A 19,836-nucleotide genomic window follows, 5' to 3' on the forward strand; every position below is an offset into this window, starting at 1 on the left:
ACTTTGACCTGGCCATGTTTTGCTTTAGTGTTTTTCTTTAACTGATAATGTGACCTTTTTACACCACAGACCACAAAATTAAGCATTGCTTGATAAGTGGTCAACAAAGTATTGATTGAAGTTCTTGTCATATTTTATTACCATTTTCTAAACTATAGCGAATAAACTGTGATAATGTGAGAAAGGCTCAATGTGTCTAAATAAATTTTGGTTTGACTGTATATTCATTTGTACAATTTTTTCTGAGTGTGTTTGATCTGGTGTTTTTATATACTGTACTGTTGTATTTAAAAAAAAGGGGACCAGCCTATCTGAAATTGGTTAAACTTTTGAAAATGTATGGCATCTTTAAGATTTTAAGCATTATTGTAGTTTGACTGAGGCTGCGGTGTAATGCACCTTTTTGTGATACCAATCTACTGTATAGTTGTTTGGATCGAGGTTCATTTCATTGTATGAAAAGGTTGCTGACTGGTTTACTGGGAGCTGATTGGATTACAGATGGAGCCTGTGTGTGTGTGTGTGTGTGTGTGTGTGTGTGTGTGTGTGTGTGTGTGTGTGTGTGTGTGTGTGTGTGTGTGTGTGTGTGTGTGTGTGTGTGTGTGTGTGTGTGTGTGTGTGTGTGTGTGTGTTCGGTTGGGTGCTTGCAGCAGCAGGCGTTCAGCTGAGTGTCGCTGTCCGCCGCTGTAGTGCTGAAACGGGCTCTTGCATCACCCTCCTTCTCAGCGTCTAATAGCAACATTTGAGGTCCGTTGTCTCTTAGCCCTCCAGCTTGCTTTAAAAAAAGTTTTAGCCTATGTTTCTTTCGAGTAATTATCTATCGTTTTTAGGTTAAAATAAGCTTGTACTGTTTTTGTTTCCTTTATACATGAATCTGTATATGCGGTTGTTGCCTTCTCTGTTTCCGCTCGCTCTTCCCCTCCTGCATTTGAACACGTGTTCGCAGAACTGCAGTTCATGAAACTTACCACAGGGCGGCGGTAAAGATAACACAAACACACGTGCAGCTGTCAATCACATGGTTATAATTTAACATACATTCTTAAGAGGGCTACAAACCTATCATTTGTGGACAAATAAAGATTTATTCGTACCAGGTGGCATCAGTGATTTACAGCATTATATTTATAGAAATTACAGAATGGCAAAATAATAATAATGATTATTGAGAAATGCTAGATATTTTATTAAACAGTATATTTATACACCCAACTTCTAAACAGTTTTTATATCTTTAACGAATCACATTTTAAATTACACAAAAAGCAACAAATCAACAAGAAATTAAAATGTTGTTACACTTGTGTGATCTGTATAATTCTAAAATAGACTTATATAATGCAAAACTTATAACTACTCTCTTTTCTATATCTTTATAGTGACAATGCAATATTTATAAGTATTAAAGAAGATAAATATAAATATAATAAAATAAATATAATTTTATATAATTATAAATACCAATAGCAACATTTTTCTATAAGGCACTTATATGATATATTTTATTTAAATATACAGAAACTATGTGAATGTAAAAATATGGTGTATAAAAATATTGTTTATTATTATAATTATTATTATTGTTGTTGTTATGCCATTTAAGTTTTTGTTGCTATTATTGTCTACCAGTCAAAAGTTTTTAAACAGTAAGATTTGTAATGTTTTTAAAAGACGTGTCTTCTGCTCACCAAGCCTGCCTTTATTTGATCCAAAGTACAGCAAATACACTAACATTCTGAAATACTATTTAACTATTCATTTACTATTTAAAATAACTGTTTTCTATTTGAATATATTTTAAAATGTAATTTATTCCTGTGATTTTAAAGCTGATTGTGTAGAATTATTACTTCAGTCACATGATCCTTCCTAATTCATTATAATATTCTGATTTGCTGCTCAAAAATGCAAATTTTTATTATTATTAGCTTTTTATTTCAGATAAATGCTGATCTTTGGATCTTTGTATTCATCAAAAACTCAACTGTTTTAAATATTGATGATCATAATAATAAATGTTTCTTAAACAGCAAATCAGTATATTCTGAAGATTTCTGAAGGATTGTGTGACACTGAAGACTGGAGTAATGATGCTGAAAATTCATCTTTACATCATAGGAATAAATACATTTTAAAATATATTCAAATAGAAAGCAGTTATTTTAAATAGTAGAAATATATTACAACAATACTACTGCTTTTGCTGTATTTTGGATCATATATCAAACACAAAATGCAGGCTTGGTGAGCAGAAGAGAATTAAAAAAACAGATGTGTTGTATCTTTAAAGGTAAAATAATGTTTTATATTTTTTATATAGGGAAAGAGAAAGACATACATTGTTCTGAATAACTCCTTTAGACAGGAAACAGCAGTTTAAAGGTATCTGAATACTTGTTGGGTAGTTGTAGTGCTTTTGTTTCTTATAAAATATAGACAGATTTGTTTCTGTGTCAAAGGATTCACTGGTTTTGCTTTCTTGTACTACCCAGCAGCACCACAGACTGTTTTTGTCCAGGTCATTTTTTCTGTCAGTGATAAATAGTACCTATATCACTAAACTTAGTGTTTGATCAACTGTAATTATATAATCTTTGACAGATAAGAAATCTGTAGTATGGTCTTAATCTGTAGTAGATAACTAATCTGTCAGATAAGTAGTCTGTAGTATGGTCTCAAGGTCTTAAAGCCTGTGAGCATATTTTAAATTATTGAAATTGTTTACTTTTTAAGTCTAGGAATATGTATTTAAATCCTAATCTGTCGTGCAATAAAAGCACTATTTAGGACCTTTTGGTCACTATTTAAACTATTTAAATGTTATGAGATAACAAAGAGGGAAAACTGCGCCGTCTAGTGGCGTGTCATTGTAATCCTCTTTTGACATGTAAAATATTGTTTTAGATAATATAGACGGTGTGTATTAAATCGCCCTCGTATCATTTCTTGTCAGTGTTTTATCATTAGAAAAAATATTAACTGCATATGTATTACCTTGAAATGCATCATTGCCAGAGTTGTCAGTAATAGTTTTCAATGGTTTTGTGGTCTGTGGCCGTGTTCACAAATTGGCAGCGTTCCTTTGAGTCTCTAATGTTCTTTATCTCGTCTCGTAAATATTTTAAACCACATGGGAACACTGGCATGTGTGCTGGAAACAGGTCGACCTGAGCTGTGAAAGTTTCTCCAAGCGCTTGGAGAAGTGTGTGGGTGTCTCTCCAGTTCTGTGTGTATGTGTGTGCAAAAGGACGGACCTCTTTGTGACTCAGTCTCCGCCCTGTTGCGCAGCGGAGGCGCAGCTAATTCAGGGAGTTTTGGAGAAGAGCTGGATGGAGGACTGTTTTTTCCTCTCTTGTGATTTCCCGAAAGGCTTTTAGCCGTCATGAATTATGTTAAACTTTTTTGCTTCACCTCGCTCGAATCGGATTGCGTTACGCGCGACATCGTAGCGCCGCTTTAATGGGAATATGGATTCTGTAAAACGAAAAAGTTGAAACTTTTCCCCTCCCCGGATCGCACATAATGGAGAGGAGACGCTCGTGGCCCGTGCTCTGCCTCGCGCTCTACCTCATGCACCTCTCAATCGCGTCTGGTGAGCTCCGTTATTCGGTACCGGAGGAACAGAAACCGGGATCTGTCGTTGGGAATATAGCAAGGGATTTGGGTCTCAGCACGATGAGGATTAATGAGAGAAACCTACAAGTCGTGTCAGGATCTAACGCGCAATATTTCGAGGTAAATCCTAACGGTGTCTTAGTTATTAGAGAGACTATAGATAGGGAGCGCATTTGCGCTTTAAGTTCGACTTGCTCTATGCCCATTCAAATCCTTCTTCAGAACCCTTTAGAAATACACAGAGTTCTTGTTCAAATTGATGATGTAAACGACAACGCGCCGCAGTTTCCAAACGTGAATGCATCACTAGAGATTTCCGAGGCGGCCGCTCCGGGAACGCGGTTCCGTCTGGAGAGCGCACGCGATCCCGATGTGGGCATTAACTCCCTACGCACGTACAGCCTCTCCAGCAGCGACTATTTTGTTTTAAACGTGGAGACTAAAACCGACGGCAGTAAGTTTCCAGAGCTCGTCCTGGAAAAGGCTGTGGACCGGGAGGCGCAGGCCGCGTTTCGCCTCTTGCTCACGGCCGTGGATGGAGGACAGCCGGAGAAATCTGGGACCACCCTCCTGCTTATTAAGATTCTGGACGTGAATGACAACGCGCCGGTGTTTGATGAGCCGGTTAAAAGGGTTAGTCTTTTGGAAAACTCTCCTCCAGGGACGCTTGTGACTAAACTGAATGCCACTGATGTGGACTCTGGGATAAACGGGAAAATATCTTACTTATTCAGTAAATATACACCAGAGAGAATACTGAAAATGTTCAGTGTTGATTCTAAATCAGGGGAAATCCATGTTGTGGGGGATGTGGATTATGAGGAAGCCAATGTGTATGACATCACAGTTCAAGCCAGGGACGGAGGCTCTCCCGCCATGGAGGGCTCATGCAACATTAAAGTGGAAATAATCGATGTGAACGATAACACTCCTGAGGTGACACTAACCTCACTAACCAGCCCCATCCAGGAGGATGCTGAAACAGGCACTGTTATTGCGTTAATCAGTGCGAAAGACTTAGATTCTGGGGATAACGGAAAAGTCACACTTAGAGTATCTCCAGGGCTTCCGTTTAAACTAAAGTCAGCCTTTGGAGAACACTACACACTTGTGACCGACGGTCGTCTAGACAGAGAAGTCATTGATGAGTACACTGTTGTTGTCACTGCGACTGACTCTGGATCGCCTCCGCTTTCCTCTCAGAAGACTTTTGCGGTCCGTTTATCAGATGTGAATGATAATGCTCCAGTGTTCTCACAGAACTCCTACTCAGTGGATGTAGCTGAAAATAACGCTCCTGGTACTCCGATAGTAACCGTTTTGGCATCCGACCCGGATGTCGGAGACAATGCGCGATTGTCATACTCCATTCTGCCAACCACCATCCATGGCAGCCCCATTTCCTCATACGTCTACATCAACCCAGAAAACGGGAACATCTTCACCATGCGCTCTTTGGATTACGAGCAAATGAACGCGTTCAAGATCGAAGTGCAGGTGCGTGATGCTGGAGCACCTCCACAGGTGTCTAACGTCACAGTGCATGTTTTTGTGGTTGACCAGAATGACAACCCACCCGTCATCCTTTACCCAACCCACTCTGAAGATGAAGGGCTCCAGCTGACCGTTCCACACGGTGCACCTGTCGGCCATCGGGTCAACAAGATCGTCGCTGTTGACCCTGACAGTGGCCACAATGCTTGGCTTTTCTACAGCATCACTCCAGGAGACGATTCATCACTTTTTCACATTGAACCACACACAGGCGAACTGCGTACCGCACAAAAACTCATGGACGACGAACAGGGTGGTAAAACCCACCCAGCTTATAACTTCATAGTGGTTGTGCGAGACAACGGCCAGCCTGCTTTGTCCACTAGCGTTTCAGTTACAGTTACCATAGAAGAAAAAAGCCCAGACAAATCTACAGACTTCCGTATAACACCACACAAGGCGACGGGAATGACAGACGTCACTCTGTACCTCATCATCTCATTGGGTTGCGTGTCGTTGGTGTCGCTGTTGACCATGGTGGTGCTCTTGGTACGATGCATCAGGCACAAGGGTGGTTCGATGTGCTGCTATTCTAGAACGGGCTACCGTTCCAGGCACTCCTACCAGCAGAGAACCCATAAGGACCTTCACCTCCAGCTTAACACTGATGGCCCCATTAGATATATGGAGGTGGTCGGAGGGCCTCAGGAACCTCACACAAGGACCTACAGGCCGTGCTACTCAACGCTCTCCAGCAGGAGTGACTTTGTGTTTGTCAAGACTCCCATGTTGAGTCATAACAACACACTAAACATGACTTTGACTAGGAAGCACTTAATGAACTCAGCAAATGAGGTGAGAAAATACTCATCCCCACAGCCAATCAGATTCTTCACTGTTGAGTCACCAATGGATTTTTTCACTACCACTCAAAAGTTTGGATAAGATTTTGTCTTTTTGCTCATCATTTGCTCATGAGCTGATTTTCTATTTCATTTATTTTACTTCTTTCTTTTGAAATATAATTTTTTCATTGGATGCAAAGCTGAATTTTTTAGCATCATTACTTCAGTCTTCTGTGTCTCATGATTTTTTTAGAAATCATTCTAATATGTTGATTTGGTGCTTTATTAATATCAAGTTGCTGGTGGAGCTTAAATCTAAATAATTGTTCCTATTATTAAAGTTGAAAACCGTTTTTTGCTGCTGCTGAATTTTTTTGTGGACATTTTTTTTAGAATCTTTGTTGAAAAGAAACTTCAAAAGGTGTTTATTGATGTTTGTCACATTAGAAATGTCTCTTTTGTCCCTTTCATCAATTTATTACATCCCTGCTGATTAAAAGTATTGATTTTTTTTTCTTAATTACCCAAAACACTTAAATGGTAGGGTAGTATGGTTTCCACAAAACTATTAAGCAGCACTATTTTCAACGTTGATAATAATATGAAATGTTTCTTGTGCAGCAAATCATCATATTAGAATGATTTCTAAAGGATCATTTGTCACTGAGGACTGGAGTACATTTTAAAATGTATTCAAATAGACAACAGTAATTTTAAATTATAATGATATTTCACAATATTACAGTTTTTACAGATGTTTTGATCAGATAAATACAGCCTTGGTGAGCAGAAAAGATAGATCTTAAAACATTTTAAAAATCCAATCTTTTGACTGGTAGTATAGGTGAAAAAAAAATATCAGCTAAGGTTTTAGCCTCAGAGCTGGTTATTACTCATGTTGAAGCCTCTTTTGTGTTTTCTCTGAGTTGGTTGATGTTTTATGAGCATAGTTTGTTTCATATGAAGCAGCTGGGTAATTTGTTAAATATGCTTCAAGTGTACGTCATAGTGCCATTTTTATGATTTAGTAACTGGCTTCCAAAAGCAGCAACAGACTGGCAGGGTGTGAGTCCTGTGACTAAACAGGAAGAGGGAGGAAGAACAAAGGAAGAATATGTGGGATCACAAAGGAAAAGGTTGCAGATAAATTAGGAACAAAAAGAAAAGCATTTAGCAGAGTCTGGATGGTGTCAGACAAGAAGGGAGGAGAAAATTAAGACACACTGAGGAAAGAGGCTTATAGAGCGTATTGGAATAACATGAACTTTGGGATTTTAGAGTTGGAAACATGGCTGTCAGAGAGAAAAAACATTTAGATTAGTGGTCCTCAACTGTTTTTGCCACAAGGCCCAGATTTTACATTGAAGTGGAGACACCAAAATTGTTTATTATACAAAAGTAAACATGACAAAGTCTTTTAAACTGGAAAAACAAGATACAGTTTTGCAGTGCACTGGTTTAGATGGAACATATGAACAGAAACTCTAAAGCGAGGTTGAAAGAGACATGGATAACAGATGGACAGGAAGAGGAACAGACCGACAGACAGAAATGAGGATTTGGATGGGGGAAGGAAAAGGCGGGAATATGACGGATGGAAAGAGAGAGAGAGAGAGGGAGAGAGAGAAATAGGAAGTAGGTAGTGAAAGAAAGAGGTGGCAGAATAACAGGATTCCAGAGGTCATGCATTGACCCCTGACTTCCTGTTGTGCTGAACTTATGTTATTGATTCCACACGTCTAAGTCATGTGACCTACTCTGTGTGTCACATCTGGGATATCCCATAATAAATCTCCACGGTAACCGTGAGTCAATTCTCATTTACATGAACTCTTGTGTGGGGAATTATTAGTTTAGAATTGCAAGTTTCTGTGGCATGTGAAGCGGTTATGTGTGGAGTCTTGGTGAAGTGTTATATGAGTTTGCTGTTTGTTGAAATAGAATTCCTTCATAATCTCTTGTGTTTATGTCTGTAGGGGGTTGAGCCTGAGAAATGGAGGTTTTCCTCTTTCTTTCTCCCATTCTTTCCTTTTGGGACCTAATGTCACTTCTCTAAGTCTCTTGAGAGTCGTTCTATCATTCGGGTCACTGGGCTGCCAGCTGGCTCTGCTATCATGACACGTGCTCTCTGTGTGTGTGTGTGTGTGTGTGTGTGTGTGTGTGAGAGAGAGAGAGAGAGAGAGAGAGAGAGAAATGAGGCAGGCTTGTGAGTTTCGATAGGGATGGAAGAATCACTAATGGACCTGAGGACAGAGAGAGGGTTGTGTGTGTGTGTGTGTGTGTGTGTGTGTGTGTGTGTGTGTGTGTGTGTGTGTGTGTGTGTGTGTGTGTGTGGTCCTCTTGGTCCATAGCAGATTCTGGACCTACAAGTATGATTTTGATAATCTTGGATTAGTTATTCTTCATGGTTTCTTACCTTTTCTGTTTGACCCTGTCAAAAGCATAATTTAAAGTTCACTTACCTTTTATCATCTTTCTATCCAACATTTTTAATGGTGAATCTCACATAGTCTGTCAAAAGAGGTCTAAATTATATTGAGTTTAAAGGGATAGTTTGCCCAAAAATAAAAATTCTGTTATTAATTACTCACCCTCATGTTGTTCCACTTTCGTTCATTTTTAGAACACAAATTAAGATATTTCTGATGAAATCGAGAGGTCTCTGACCCTCCATAGATGGCAAGGATCCTATCAGGTTCAGGGTCCAGAAAGGTACCAAGAACTTCGACAAAATGGTCCACGTGACTTCAGTGGTTCAACCATAATTTTATGAATTTATGAGAATACTTTTTGCTTGCAAAAAACTAAAATATTGACTTTATTCAACGATTCTTCTCCTCCGCAACGCATGCGCGTGATGCTGCTGACGTCATTGTACTCTTCAAAATGAAAGCAGAGGGTGACTTGGCGAAGAAGATTTGTTGAATAAAGTCATTATTTCAGGTTTTATTTATTTATTTATTTTTTTACATACAAAACGTGTTCTTGTAGCTTCATAAAATTACAGTTGAACCACTGATGTCACCTTGACTATTTTGTCGATGTACCTTTCTGGACCTTGAACGTGGTAGGACCCTTGCTGTCTATGGAGGTTCAGAGAGCTCCCTGATTTCATCAAACATATCTTAATTTGTGGTCTTACGGGTTTGGAACGATATGAGGGTAAGTATTCAGTCACAGTAATTTAATTTTTGGGTTAACTATCCCTTAAAAAGTCTACATCTAATTTTCATTAGTTTTAACACCCAAAAATACATTAAATTTTAAATGAAAAAAATATTGAATAATAATCTAATAAGAATAATAAATCAACTCAGCTCATAAGGCATTTCAAGTTACAGTAATTTGAATTCATAAAAATGTTAAATGTTCCTAAATAGTTATATCTATATATCATATTTTATCTTTATCTTTACAGGTTTTTATTTTTATTATAAATTGAAATTTTTACCAAAATTGATTTCATTTTCACTTCCAGTTCTCATTGTTGTAGTGCAAAAAATATACATTAAATTTTATTTTTTTTAAATATTGATTATGAATTTAATGAGAATAATCACTCATTTTATTTTATTAATCACTAATTATTTTATGCCAAAAGGATATTAAGTGAAGATTATGTTCCATTAAGATATTTAGTAAATTTCCTGCCGTAAATATATCAAAACTTAATTTTTGATTAGTAATATGCATTGCTAGTAATTTCATTTGGACAGCTTTAAATGCAGATTCCAGATTTTCAAATAGTTGTATCTCGGCCAAATATTGTCAAATCCTAACAATTTTGTTTTGTCAGCTTTTTCAGATTGACCCTTATGACTGGTTTTGTGGTCCTGGGTCACAAATGACAGTAATGACAATTTTGTAGGAAATATGTACAAATAATTCTTCATCTTTACCTCTTGGTTTGAAAGTGTAATGTGGTCTGGACATATTCATGTGAAATTCATTTGTATATAGGCCAGTGTTTATGTTAAACCCCCAGTTTAAAACATGGCAGACAGTTTTATGAGCCAAATCAGTTGGAAAGGCTCCAAACTACCACTGACCAAAACACTTTGTGCGGTCTAAAGATTTGTTACTTTCTGGATTTGTTGACTTTCTGCTGCCATGTTATGACAGTAAACATATTTTATGACTTTCTGCCAAATTTGTCCATGTTTTCAGATTAACCCATTTGACTGCGATGATCATGTTGCCATTGCTTTTCTCTGAAGCTCTTGTAGTGTCCTACTTTTATTTTGTTTAGCTTTGACCCTTCCTGATCAGTACAATCAGACTGTGGTTGGTTGGACTAAGTGGTTCTACCGTTTTGCTGTGCGGTTGCTAGATGGTTCAAGTCAAAAGTGCCCACATTAAGTCATTAATTAACTCTGTCAAATGCATCCACCCTTTTGTTTCTAGTGATAATGTGTATAGTTTATACAGAGGGCAACCTGCAATTTGTTTATAAGTTATACAAAGAAAAATACATCGGAATCAGGTATCTTCCTGTTCAGCGTGTGTTTCTATTGTGTGGTCAGGATATATGTCACATACAGATGTTTTCCATGTGATCTGTGAGGACGGATGTCTTATATAAATCTAGTTTGTTCATTCACAGGATCTTTCAGAGTTGATATACCGACCCAGATGCTCCTGGTTAATGTGTGTGTGCCAGATGTAAAGCTTTTTAAAGATTAAGACTGAAGGGTTATGAATTATAGTTATTATAAGAGTATATCATTCATCCAAGTAGGGTAATATAGTTTAGTATCTGTAAGCAGAATGTGTAAATTTGTTACAATCCAGTGGATTTAAATGTGGCTCATTCAATCAGAATTAAGTCTTTTTAATATACTTTTGTTATTGTTGCTCAAGTTTTAGCATGACTGATTTGATACACGCACATTTTGCAATAGTTCAAGTATGTGTATTTTTATACATACAGTAGGTGTGCTTCATCCTGCTTTAGCATGTGTGCAAAGCATTAGTGTGTGTTTACAGATGTCACACAGTCCTTTAGGCGTATTTGGTGTGTGTGTGTGTGTGTGTGTGTGTGTGTGTGTGTGTGTGTGTGTGTGTGTGTGTTTGGGAGCGTGACACATCTATTGTGTGTTATTTGTATAAATATTCATTATGTAAATATAATTATATGAGGGACACTTCCCACCTGCGACTGTGACCTTGAGTTAATGTGGCAAGGTCAAGTTGTGTGACCTCATTCAGATCACTGTGGCAATGGTGAATACTGTTTGAAAAGCTAATTGTTTCAACTGCTTACTGTTTTAAAAACTGTATGTGACATATATTACATGCGCATAAGAAAGACAGATACCTCATTATGAACAATTTGGCTTTATTTTCTGACATTCCTGCAGGCGGATGTATCCTTCATGCTCACTCGCTCGGAACTGTTTGTGTCCTTGCCGAATGAGTGTTTTGTACACATGAGGATATGCAGAAATCATTCCTGTCTGAAAGACTCTGACCCTGAATGTGACTAATGTTGTGATTGTTCTGATGAATCTGATGTGGTTTGGTGTATAATGTTCTTTGTGCAGAGCGAGGCGTGTTTGTGTTCAGGTCAGAGTCACCTGTGCTCTGTTTGTGAGCTTTAGGATTGTGCTTATGGATTTCCTTGGCTATTTGGCTATACTTCGTAAACAAAATTGTTCATAGATGTCATCTAATTAAGGCAAAAAACCCTAAATACTTTTAAACATTTTCTCATACAGGGGTGTGTTTCCCATACAATGACGTAACTCGACGATGCATTGTTGTGGAAACAACGTCTCCATCGTTTGAACCACATTAGTTAAAAAATATAGGGCCATTGTTAATGATGTTAAACTTCTGCTGTTCTTCTGCTGATTAGAGTTCTCTAAGATGCTGCTGTATTGAACATGGCACCTGATGATTCATTTACTTTTTTTGGTTTATTTGATGATTGATTCATCACAGGTTCCCTCTTACATCATACTTCGGGGTTCCCTTACTCTTCAAAACCGGCGCTTGCGGAAAATGTGCAAAAATACATAGATTAAAATCCATTTATATTTAGATTAGCTTGCTTATTGTGACCCCAAGTTTTACTAACAATAAATTTTCACAAACAGAGTTTAGCTTAAACCAGGACTAGGCATTAGTTAAATTAGAACATTTTAGAAGCTTTCATAAAAATGCCTCAGAAAAAAAAAAAAAACATTACTGGAGTGCATCCTGAGACAAAAAAAATGCTACTGACATATTTTAATATTATATTTTTGGTTGAGATGGCAAAAATATGCATTTTAGTCTTTGACTAGCTTTAAGCCTCGTTTGTGAAACCTGGTCGGTTTAGGTTAGTCTTTTAGTTAGTGTGTTTATGATTGTGTTTATAGGTTTACCTGGCTATACTTTGAAGAGAAACTATATATTTACTATATATATATTTTTCTTCACTCTCTCTAAAAATGCTAAAAGTTTTTGCATACAGATCAAGTTTTGGTTAGTATTTGTTAGATTAGGGTCCAGTTTCACAGACAGATCTTATCTTAAGCCATAACTAGGCGTTAGTTAAATTAGAATATTTTAGAAGCTTTCATAAAGATACCATATTTATGCCAGTGCAAGTTATTTTCGGTTGAGATGGCTAAAATATGCATTTTAGTCTTTGACTAGCTTTAAGCCTTGTTTGTGAAACCTGGTTGGTTTAGATTAGTCTTGTAGTTAGTGTGTTTATGATTGTGTTTATAGGTTTACTTGGTTATACTTTGAAGACTTTTCTTTTCTTTTTTTATTTGCCCCCAAAATAAGTAAATAATTGTATTTCCCCCCCCTAAAAATTCAAAAAGTTTTTGCATATATACAGATCGGGTTTTGGTTAGTAGTAGTAGATTAGGGCCCAGTTTCACAGACAAAGCTTATCTTAAGCCAGGACTAGGTGTTCGTTAAATTAGAATATTTTAGAAGCTTTCATAAACATGCCTTAGAAAAAAACATTACTGGAGTGCATCCTGAGCCTGACCTGATATTTTCAGATAAGTTATTTTCGGTTGAGATGGCTAAAATATGCATATCAGTCTGGGACTAGCTTTAAGCCTTGTTTGTGAAACCTGGTCGGTTTAGGTTAGTCTTGTAGTTTGGGTGTTTATGACTGTGTGTTTTTAGGTTTACCTGGCTGTACTTTGAAGAGAAACTATATATATGTATATGTATTTATTTTTCATTTGACCCCAAAATAAGTAAATAATTGTTTTTTGTTTTCCTAAAAATGCTAAAAGTTTTTGCATACAGCTCGAGTTTCGGTTAGTAGTTATTAGATTAGGGCCCAGTTTCACAGACAGAGCTTAGTTTAAGCCAGGACTAGGCATTAGAATAATTTAGAAGCTTTCATAAAAATGCTTTAGAAAAAACATTACTGGTGTGCATCTTGAGACTATTTATTTATTTATTTATTTATTTATTTATTTATTTATTTACATATTTTAAGGTATGTCAGTTATTTTCAGTTGAGATTGCTAAAATATGCATTTTAGTCTGAGAATATGCATTTTAGTCCTTGTTAGTGAAACCAGGGGTAGATATTCTAAATCAGACACAATTTTAGGAATGTTTACAAAAAAAAAAAGCTAAACACTTTTGGGTTTAGATTAGTAGGTTAGTAGTTATTAGGTTTACGTCAGTGTTGGGAAGGTCACGTTAGAAATATAATAGGTTACAGATTACAACTTACCCTGTTTAAAATATAATAAGTAGTGTAACTATTTCAATTACTTTATTAAAGTAATGCAACTGATTACATTTGATTACTTTTTCTACATTTACATTTACATTGTGTCATATAGCAGATGCTTTTATCAAAAGCGACTTACAAATGAGGACATTAGAAGCAATCAAACAAAAAAAAAACACCTCTTTTACTTTGTTTTACTTTTTACGTTCTAAGGTTGAACACAGATTTAAATTCATAATAAACAGAGCAATTCCAATAGCACCACCCGTGTTTGGGCCCTAACAAGAAATAGTAAATAATAATTAAGTTTTTAGATTTAAGCCCCTTAGTAATCATTAACATTTTCAGTTTGTGCAATTGTGTAAATTAATTACACTTTTTTTCAGTTACATTAATTTTGTAATTAAATTATGTAACTCCAGTACAACTACTTCCTCCCCAACACTGATGATTGTGTGTTTATTGGTTAACTTGGTTATTCTTTGGGACCAAAATTGGCCCCAAACAGTGTATAAAATGAACAAGTTGTGTAAATTGGATACTTCTTATTATTATGAATGTATTACCTAGATTAACCTGAATAACCTCTATGAGAAAAGGAGTTTGTGGGTGTTGCTTTTGATGCAAATATTTGCTGTGTGTCTGCGTGTGTATTATTTGTGTTTCCTGCCTTTTTGTCTTATTGAAATATGTGAGAATATGGAACTAAATAGGTTTTAAATGCTATTTCATGTGAATTTCAGTAACTCTTTAGTTTCTCTCTTTGTTTGGCTCTGACTGTTGCTTTTTCTCTTTGTTTGTTAATTTGGTCTTGAATAATTTGGCAATTCTCCATTTCACTGCACAATAAGAAAATGCAGATTAAAAAGAATTCAAAGTTCTAAAAGAGAAAAGGCTTTTATCGTGGTGTTTTTTTAATCATATAAGTATTTTTATTCTGGGGTTCGTGACATTTTAAAGAGATAATATGCAGTGTGTGAGTTTTGCTGTCCTGAGGTTGGAATCACAATGGTCGTTCTGTCTTTGGCCCAATTAGTCACAGAGCTTGTTTCTCACTCACTGGAACAATCCTGGACTCTCTCTCAGAGAGAGAGAGAGAGAGAGTGTTCAGACTAAAACGCTTGAATTCCTGCTCATCCCAGCTGCGTTTTAGACGCACTATCATTATTAATTGCTCTGTGTGTGTATAACCGTAACTTATTGAGCATCCATCCGTTTCAAATGAAACCTTTCTAGAAGTCATTTGTCAAAGCTGCTTCTGACATTCATTTAGATTTTATCATAGTCATGTTTCCTTTGGCACTATGTAATATAGTGAACAAGTCTCTTGTTCTCGTGGTTTGGTCACATGCAGTGTCCTCAAGGTCACACTGACGGCCAACACAGCATACAGGATATGCACTTACATCACTTCTCTGTCCCTATGGCAACAGCAAGGTCACACAAATAGACTTGCAAATGAATAGTGCTGTACTTTTTTCTTTTCATTACTCATGCTTTCCTTTTGTCTCTTTACAGCAAAAACCACCCAGTGCTGACTGGCGTTTCACCCAGAACCAGAGGCCCGGGCCCAGCGGGTGAGTAACACACACACACACACACACACACACACACACACACACACACACAAACACACACACACGTTCACAAAGATTTGCATTATGTAAAGGCAGAAAGTCACCTCTTTTGAGAGCAAAAACATTTGCATTGAATAAATGGTTAGAACACACTGAGGTGCTATATATGTGTGTAAAGAGTAATAGAAGACATACAGACATGAATTTGCATGCAGATTTGCTTGTGTATAAGAAATATAGGGTGTGTTCAAGCTAGTACTGCTTATTCCGCATATATAACATGTATAGTGCACTTTGAAAGAGAAAGAGAAACAAGAAGAGAAAGAAAGTAGCTGTGCTGAATCTTAATGTTCTTCTCCTCTTAACAAAATGGCTGCTGTTTTTCATGCGCTTTCCCCTCCACCCCCAACACTTCAGTCTGCCAAGAGAAAGAGAGAGAGAGGCCAGAAAGAGTAAAAGAGGGGGACAGTGAGGTTTATTGCCATGCTAATGCCTGTTATAGTCATGCATTGTGCTGAAACTGATTGGAACTATTAAGATGCCAAAGAGCTTTGACTATTTCAGTGTGATTGACAACGAATCATCCAATCAGATGCTCTTTAGGGGGAGGGGTTGATCACAGGCATCCAATAGGGTACAGAGTCTCTCGTGTGCCAGTGTTCACAGTGCATCGGTTTCCATAACACACGTTACACAACACATTCCAGGCTGACAGGACCCAGTTTGAAAGAAGCCATTTGGAAGAAATTAAATCTTTTTGTTTAGTTTAAATTGGCAGTGGTACATGTATAGCAGCAGGCTTCAAAGATCCGCGTGTGTTGTAAGGACGGTTGTTATATTGTAAAAGATTTTTTTTCAGTTTCAATTTACAAAAATTACCCTGTTCAAAAGTTTACATACACTTGATACTTAATACTGTGTTGTCACCTGAATGTTTATGCTTGTCCTGAACAGTTAAAATGCCTGCTATTCTTCAGAAAAAATCCTTCGCATCCATTAAGTTCTTTTTTTTTCAGCATTTTTGTGTTTTTCAACCCTTTCCAACAATGACTGTATGGTTTTGGGATTCATCTTTTCACCCTAAGGACAACTGAGGGACTCATATGCAAGTATTGCAGAAGGTTCAAATGCTCACTGATGCTTCAGAAGGAAACATGATGCATTAAGAGCCAGGGGTGAAAACTTTTGAAGAGAATTAAGATTTTTCTTATTTTGCCCAAATATAATTTTTTTTTTCATTTAGTACTGGCCTTCAGAAACAACAGAAGTTACTTACATGTTTCCCAGAAGACAAAATAAGTTAAATTTATCCTGAATTTTATCCATCTGTAATAGTTGCAAGTCCCTCAGTTGTCCTCAGTATGAAAAGATGGATTGTTGGAAAGGGTTCAAATACACAAATATACTTAAAACCCAAAGAATTTGTGGGACCTGAAGGATTTTTCTGATAAAACTGCAGGTATTTTAACTGTTTCGGTCAAACAGGGCATACTGATGAACAACTATCACTACACAAGAAAACAGCTGAGAATCATTCAGGTAACAACAAAGTATTAAGAATCAAGTATGTAAACTTTTGAACAGAGTCTTTTTTATAAATTCAACTATTATTTTCTCTTGTGTACAGTATGGAAACATCTTTTATGTAAAATATCTTTGTATATATATATATATATATATATATATATAAACACAAAAACTAATACAAAATAACTGATTTTAGCTAGTTATCAAGGCAACAATGCATTTTTATTTAGCCTGACACACTAAAATTAGTGATGATAGAAAACTATAATAGTATCTCAGTGATACAGTACTAAATCAACACGGTGCTTCAGTTTTAAACTTATTTACCTTAGTTTCTACCAAAATACTAGCCTGGAAAAAATCCAGAGCCTAATCTATTAAGATTAAGGGTCTGGCATCGAGCAATGAAAAGGGCCTAATTTGAGGGGCGGCACCAAGCATGCATTTGAAACTCTCACTGCACCCAATTGGATAACGCCACGACCAATCACTAAGTTTTCACTAAGCCCCATACGCTTACAGTAGCTACCAGCGGAGCTAACTGATAGATTAAACTCTTGCCGTATCCAGTCGGCAAAACAGCAAAAACGTCCTTCTTGCAAAGGAACGATTCGAGCGCGGTTTTCTGTTCCTCTTTTATATGAAAAGCCAAGTCTAACTCGTTCATTGTAGCGGCCAAAGCCGTTTCAAACAACTGGTGTTCATCTAGCCATCTCTCAATGTTTACTAAATGATTCCGGACATCGCACTGCTGTCGGCATCAGCTTAGCTCGCCTCTGGCCCGCCTACATCAGATACACCAATTTGATTGGTTCCCAAAACTGCTTACGTAATGCAGTAACGTGCATCATAGCTCGATGCCAGAGTGTCTTGCAGAGACAATTCAAATTGTGCTCTCGTGAGACCTCTGGATTTCCAGGGTACCAAAATACCATAGTGAATATCAATCTTTTTTTCAGTTCCTTCAAGTTCCAGTCTACAAATGTAAGATGGACGCCACCGAGCAGGCTAAGGTATTGAAGTGTAGCTAGTGTCCCCATGAGGTTCCTCATTTGAGACAATAGGTGCTGCATTAGTGTCCAATAGTTTTGCTGGAGCCCTCAGGGGCTGCTCTGCTCATAGAATAGAATAGAAAACTGTGTGTAGAGTTGTGTACATTAGTGTATGAGTAGCTTCAGGCCTTGTTGCAGTGCATCCCACGGTTTTGGATCCGTGAAGGGAATTGCACAACAAATGATGACGTAATTTCCTTTGTGTAAACATTTGTAAGGGGTTGTATGAATGAATAGCTACAAACAATGACACCATGGAGCATAACTCACGGTTTTGGACAACTCGTACAACCTGGAAGTGATTATCTGACCACAGGATGTGATAATGCTGACCACAGGAAGTCTGATTTCCTGCAAGTGTGATGAGATGCTGATTGTGGAGAAATAAGGCGTCTTATCTGAGCAGGAGCTCTTGTCTGTCGTCTCAAAGTGTTGTGCCAGGATATGGCGGGTTAACCCGGTTTGCATTGTTCTGTGGCAATAGTTAAAGTGATAGTTCATCCAAAAATTTAAATTGGATGTTTATCTGCTTACCCCAGGGCATCCAAGATGTTGGTGACTTAGTTTCTTCAGTAAACAAACAAAGATTTTTAACTCAAACTGTTGCAGTCTGTCAGTCATATAATGGCAGTCAATGGGCACCAAATCTTTGAGAGTAATAAAAACATACAGAGACAAAACCAAATTAAATCCTGCGGCTCATGACGATACATTGAGGTGTTAAGCCACAAAACGATCAGTCTGTGCAAGAAACTGAACAGTATTTATATCATTATTTACCTCTGATCCACCACAACATTCAACTGTATTAAGCATGTTCACAACAGCTTTCGCATGACGCGTTAAATTGCCATTATATGACTGACAGACTGCAACGGTTTGAGTTAAAAATCTTTGTTTGTGCTCTACTGATGAAACAAAGTCACCCATCTACAAGTGGTTAAGGATCTGAACTAGTGGTCCGAATGTCTCAAGACAGTTTGATGTCTACTGTCAGTACTGATCTTCATATGAACTGCTTCATATGAACTGAATAAATCACTGTTTTCACATCAGCTCTGGTTCTCATTAGAATTGTTCCCTCTAAAACAACATCACCCTGTTTTTCCCTCGTCTTGGCACTGTGAGCTCATCTCTTTTGAAATGCTTGGCAAAAACAGTGCCTTTCCCTCCTCAAATGTCTGCCCTTCATTCTTTCAGTCTTTCTGTCACTTTTTCCTACATGCTTAAACTACATTTTTGTTCTTAAATGTTTTAGACTTTCTTTTTTCTTTTTCCTGTCTTTGAGTTTTCATTCTCCTCTCTCACCCATCCTGCGGTCGTGTCTTGTATGCAGATGTTGTGCTCTGCCGCTGCGGTTGATTGTCTGGTGTCTGTGGTGTTAGACGCTTTTACAGCCGCTGGGCTCATTTAAGACAGGAAGTGAGACCCCACGAGATCCCAAATTTAGAGACAGATGGCTTTTAGCATTAGCATCTCATCCTCTCCCTGTGCTGGAGATGTTTGTTAGTAATTCACATGTATTTTGACCATACAGACTGTAAGATGGTGGCTTCGGTGGTTTTGTCCTATTTGTTATGACCTGATTTTTCCAGCATCTGTGTTCATTTGAGTTTCAACCAAATGAAAGGCTTCAGAACTGTAAACAGCCAGCATTAACAAGCTTTATTTATTGTTTGTGTTTATTAATAAGTGGAGTTATTAAAGGCTTAGTTCACTACTTAATTAAAATTTCCTGATAATTTACTCCCCTTTACCCCCATGTCATCCAAAATGTGCATGTCTGTGCATGTCATGATGAAAATATTCTAGGATTTTTCTCCATATAGTGGACTTCAATGGGGATCAGTAGGTTGAAGCTTCAAATTGCAGTTTCAATGCAGCTCCAATGGGCTCTACACGATCCCAGCTGAGGAATAAGGGTCTTATCTAGTGGGGAAAAAAATGTATAAGCTTTTTAACCAGAAATGCACATCTTTCACTCGACCTTACGCATTATGAAATCATAGGTGGAAGTACTGACTTAATGT

At 37.3% G+C, this 19,836-nt stretch overlaps 1 protein-coding gene across 42 annotated transcripts in view; it reads left to right on the plus strand.

Annotated features, from left to right (window-relative positions):
- Positions 1-19,836, plus strand: part of LOC141288866 (protocadherin gamma-A11-like) — a 143,947-nt gene that overhangs the window by 117,116 nt on the left and 6,995 nt on the right. For 20 of the 42 annotated variants that reach the window (XM_073821048.1, XM_073821067.1, XM_073821080.1 and 17 more), the window contains exons 2-3: positions 15,169-15,227; positions 17,714-17,767. In XM_073821048.1, coding sequence (XP_073677149.1) covers positions 15,169-15,227; positions 17,714-17,767 — 113 coding nt within the window. Of the gene's footprint in view, positions 1-3,305; positions 5,965-15,168; positions 15,228-17,713; positions 17,768-19,836 lie in introns of those variants that run through there. The other 22 variants (XM_073821063.1, XM_073821078.1, XM_073821077.1 and 19 more) reach the window with 3 other exon arrangements.

Source organism: Garra rufa, chromosome 16 (genome assembly GCF_049309525.1).
Source record: "Garra rufa chromosome 16, GarRuf1.0, whole genome shotgun sequence".
In the NCBI taxonomy this organism is placed as follows: Eukaryota; Metazoa; Chordata; class Actinopteri; order Cypriniformes; family Cyprinidae; genus Garra; species Garra rufa.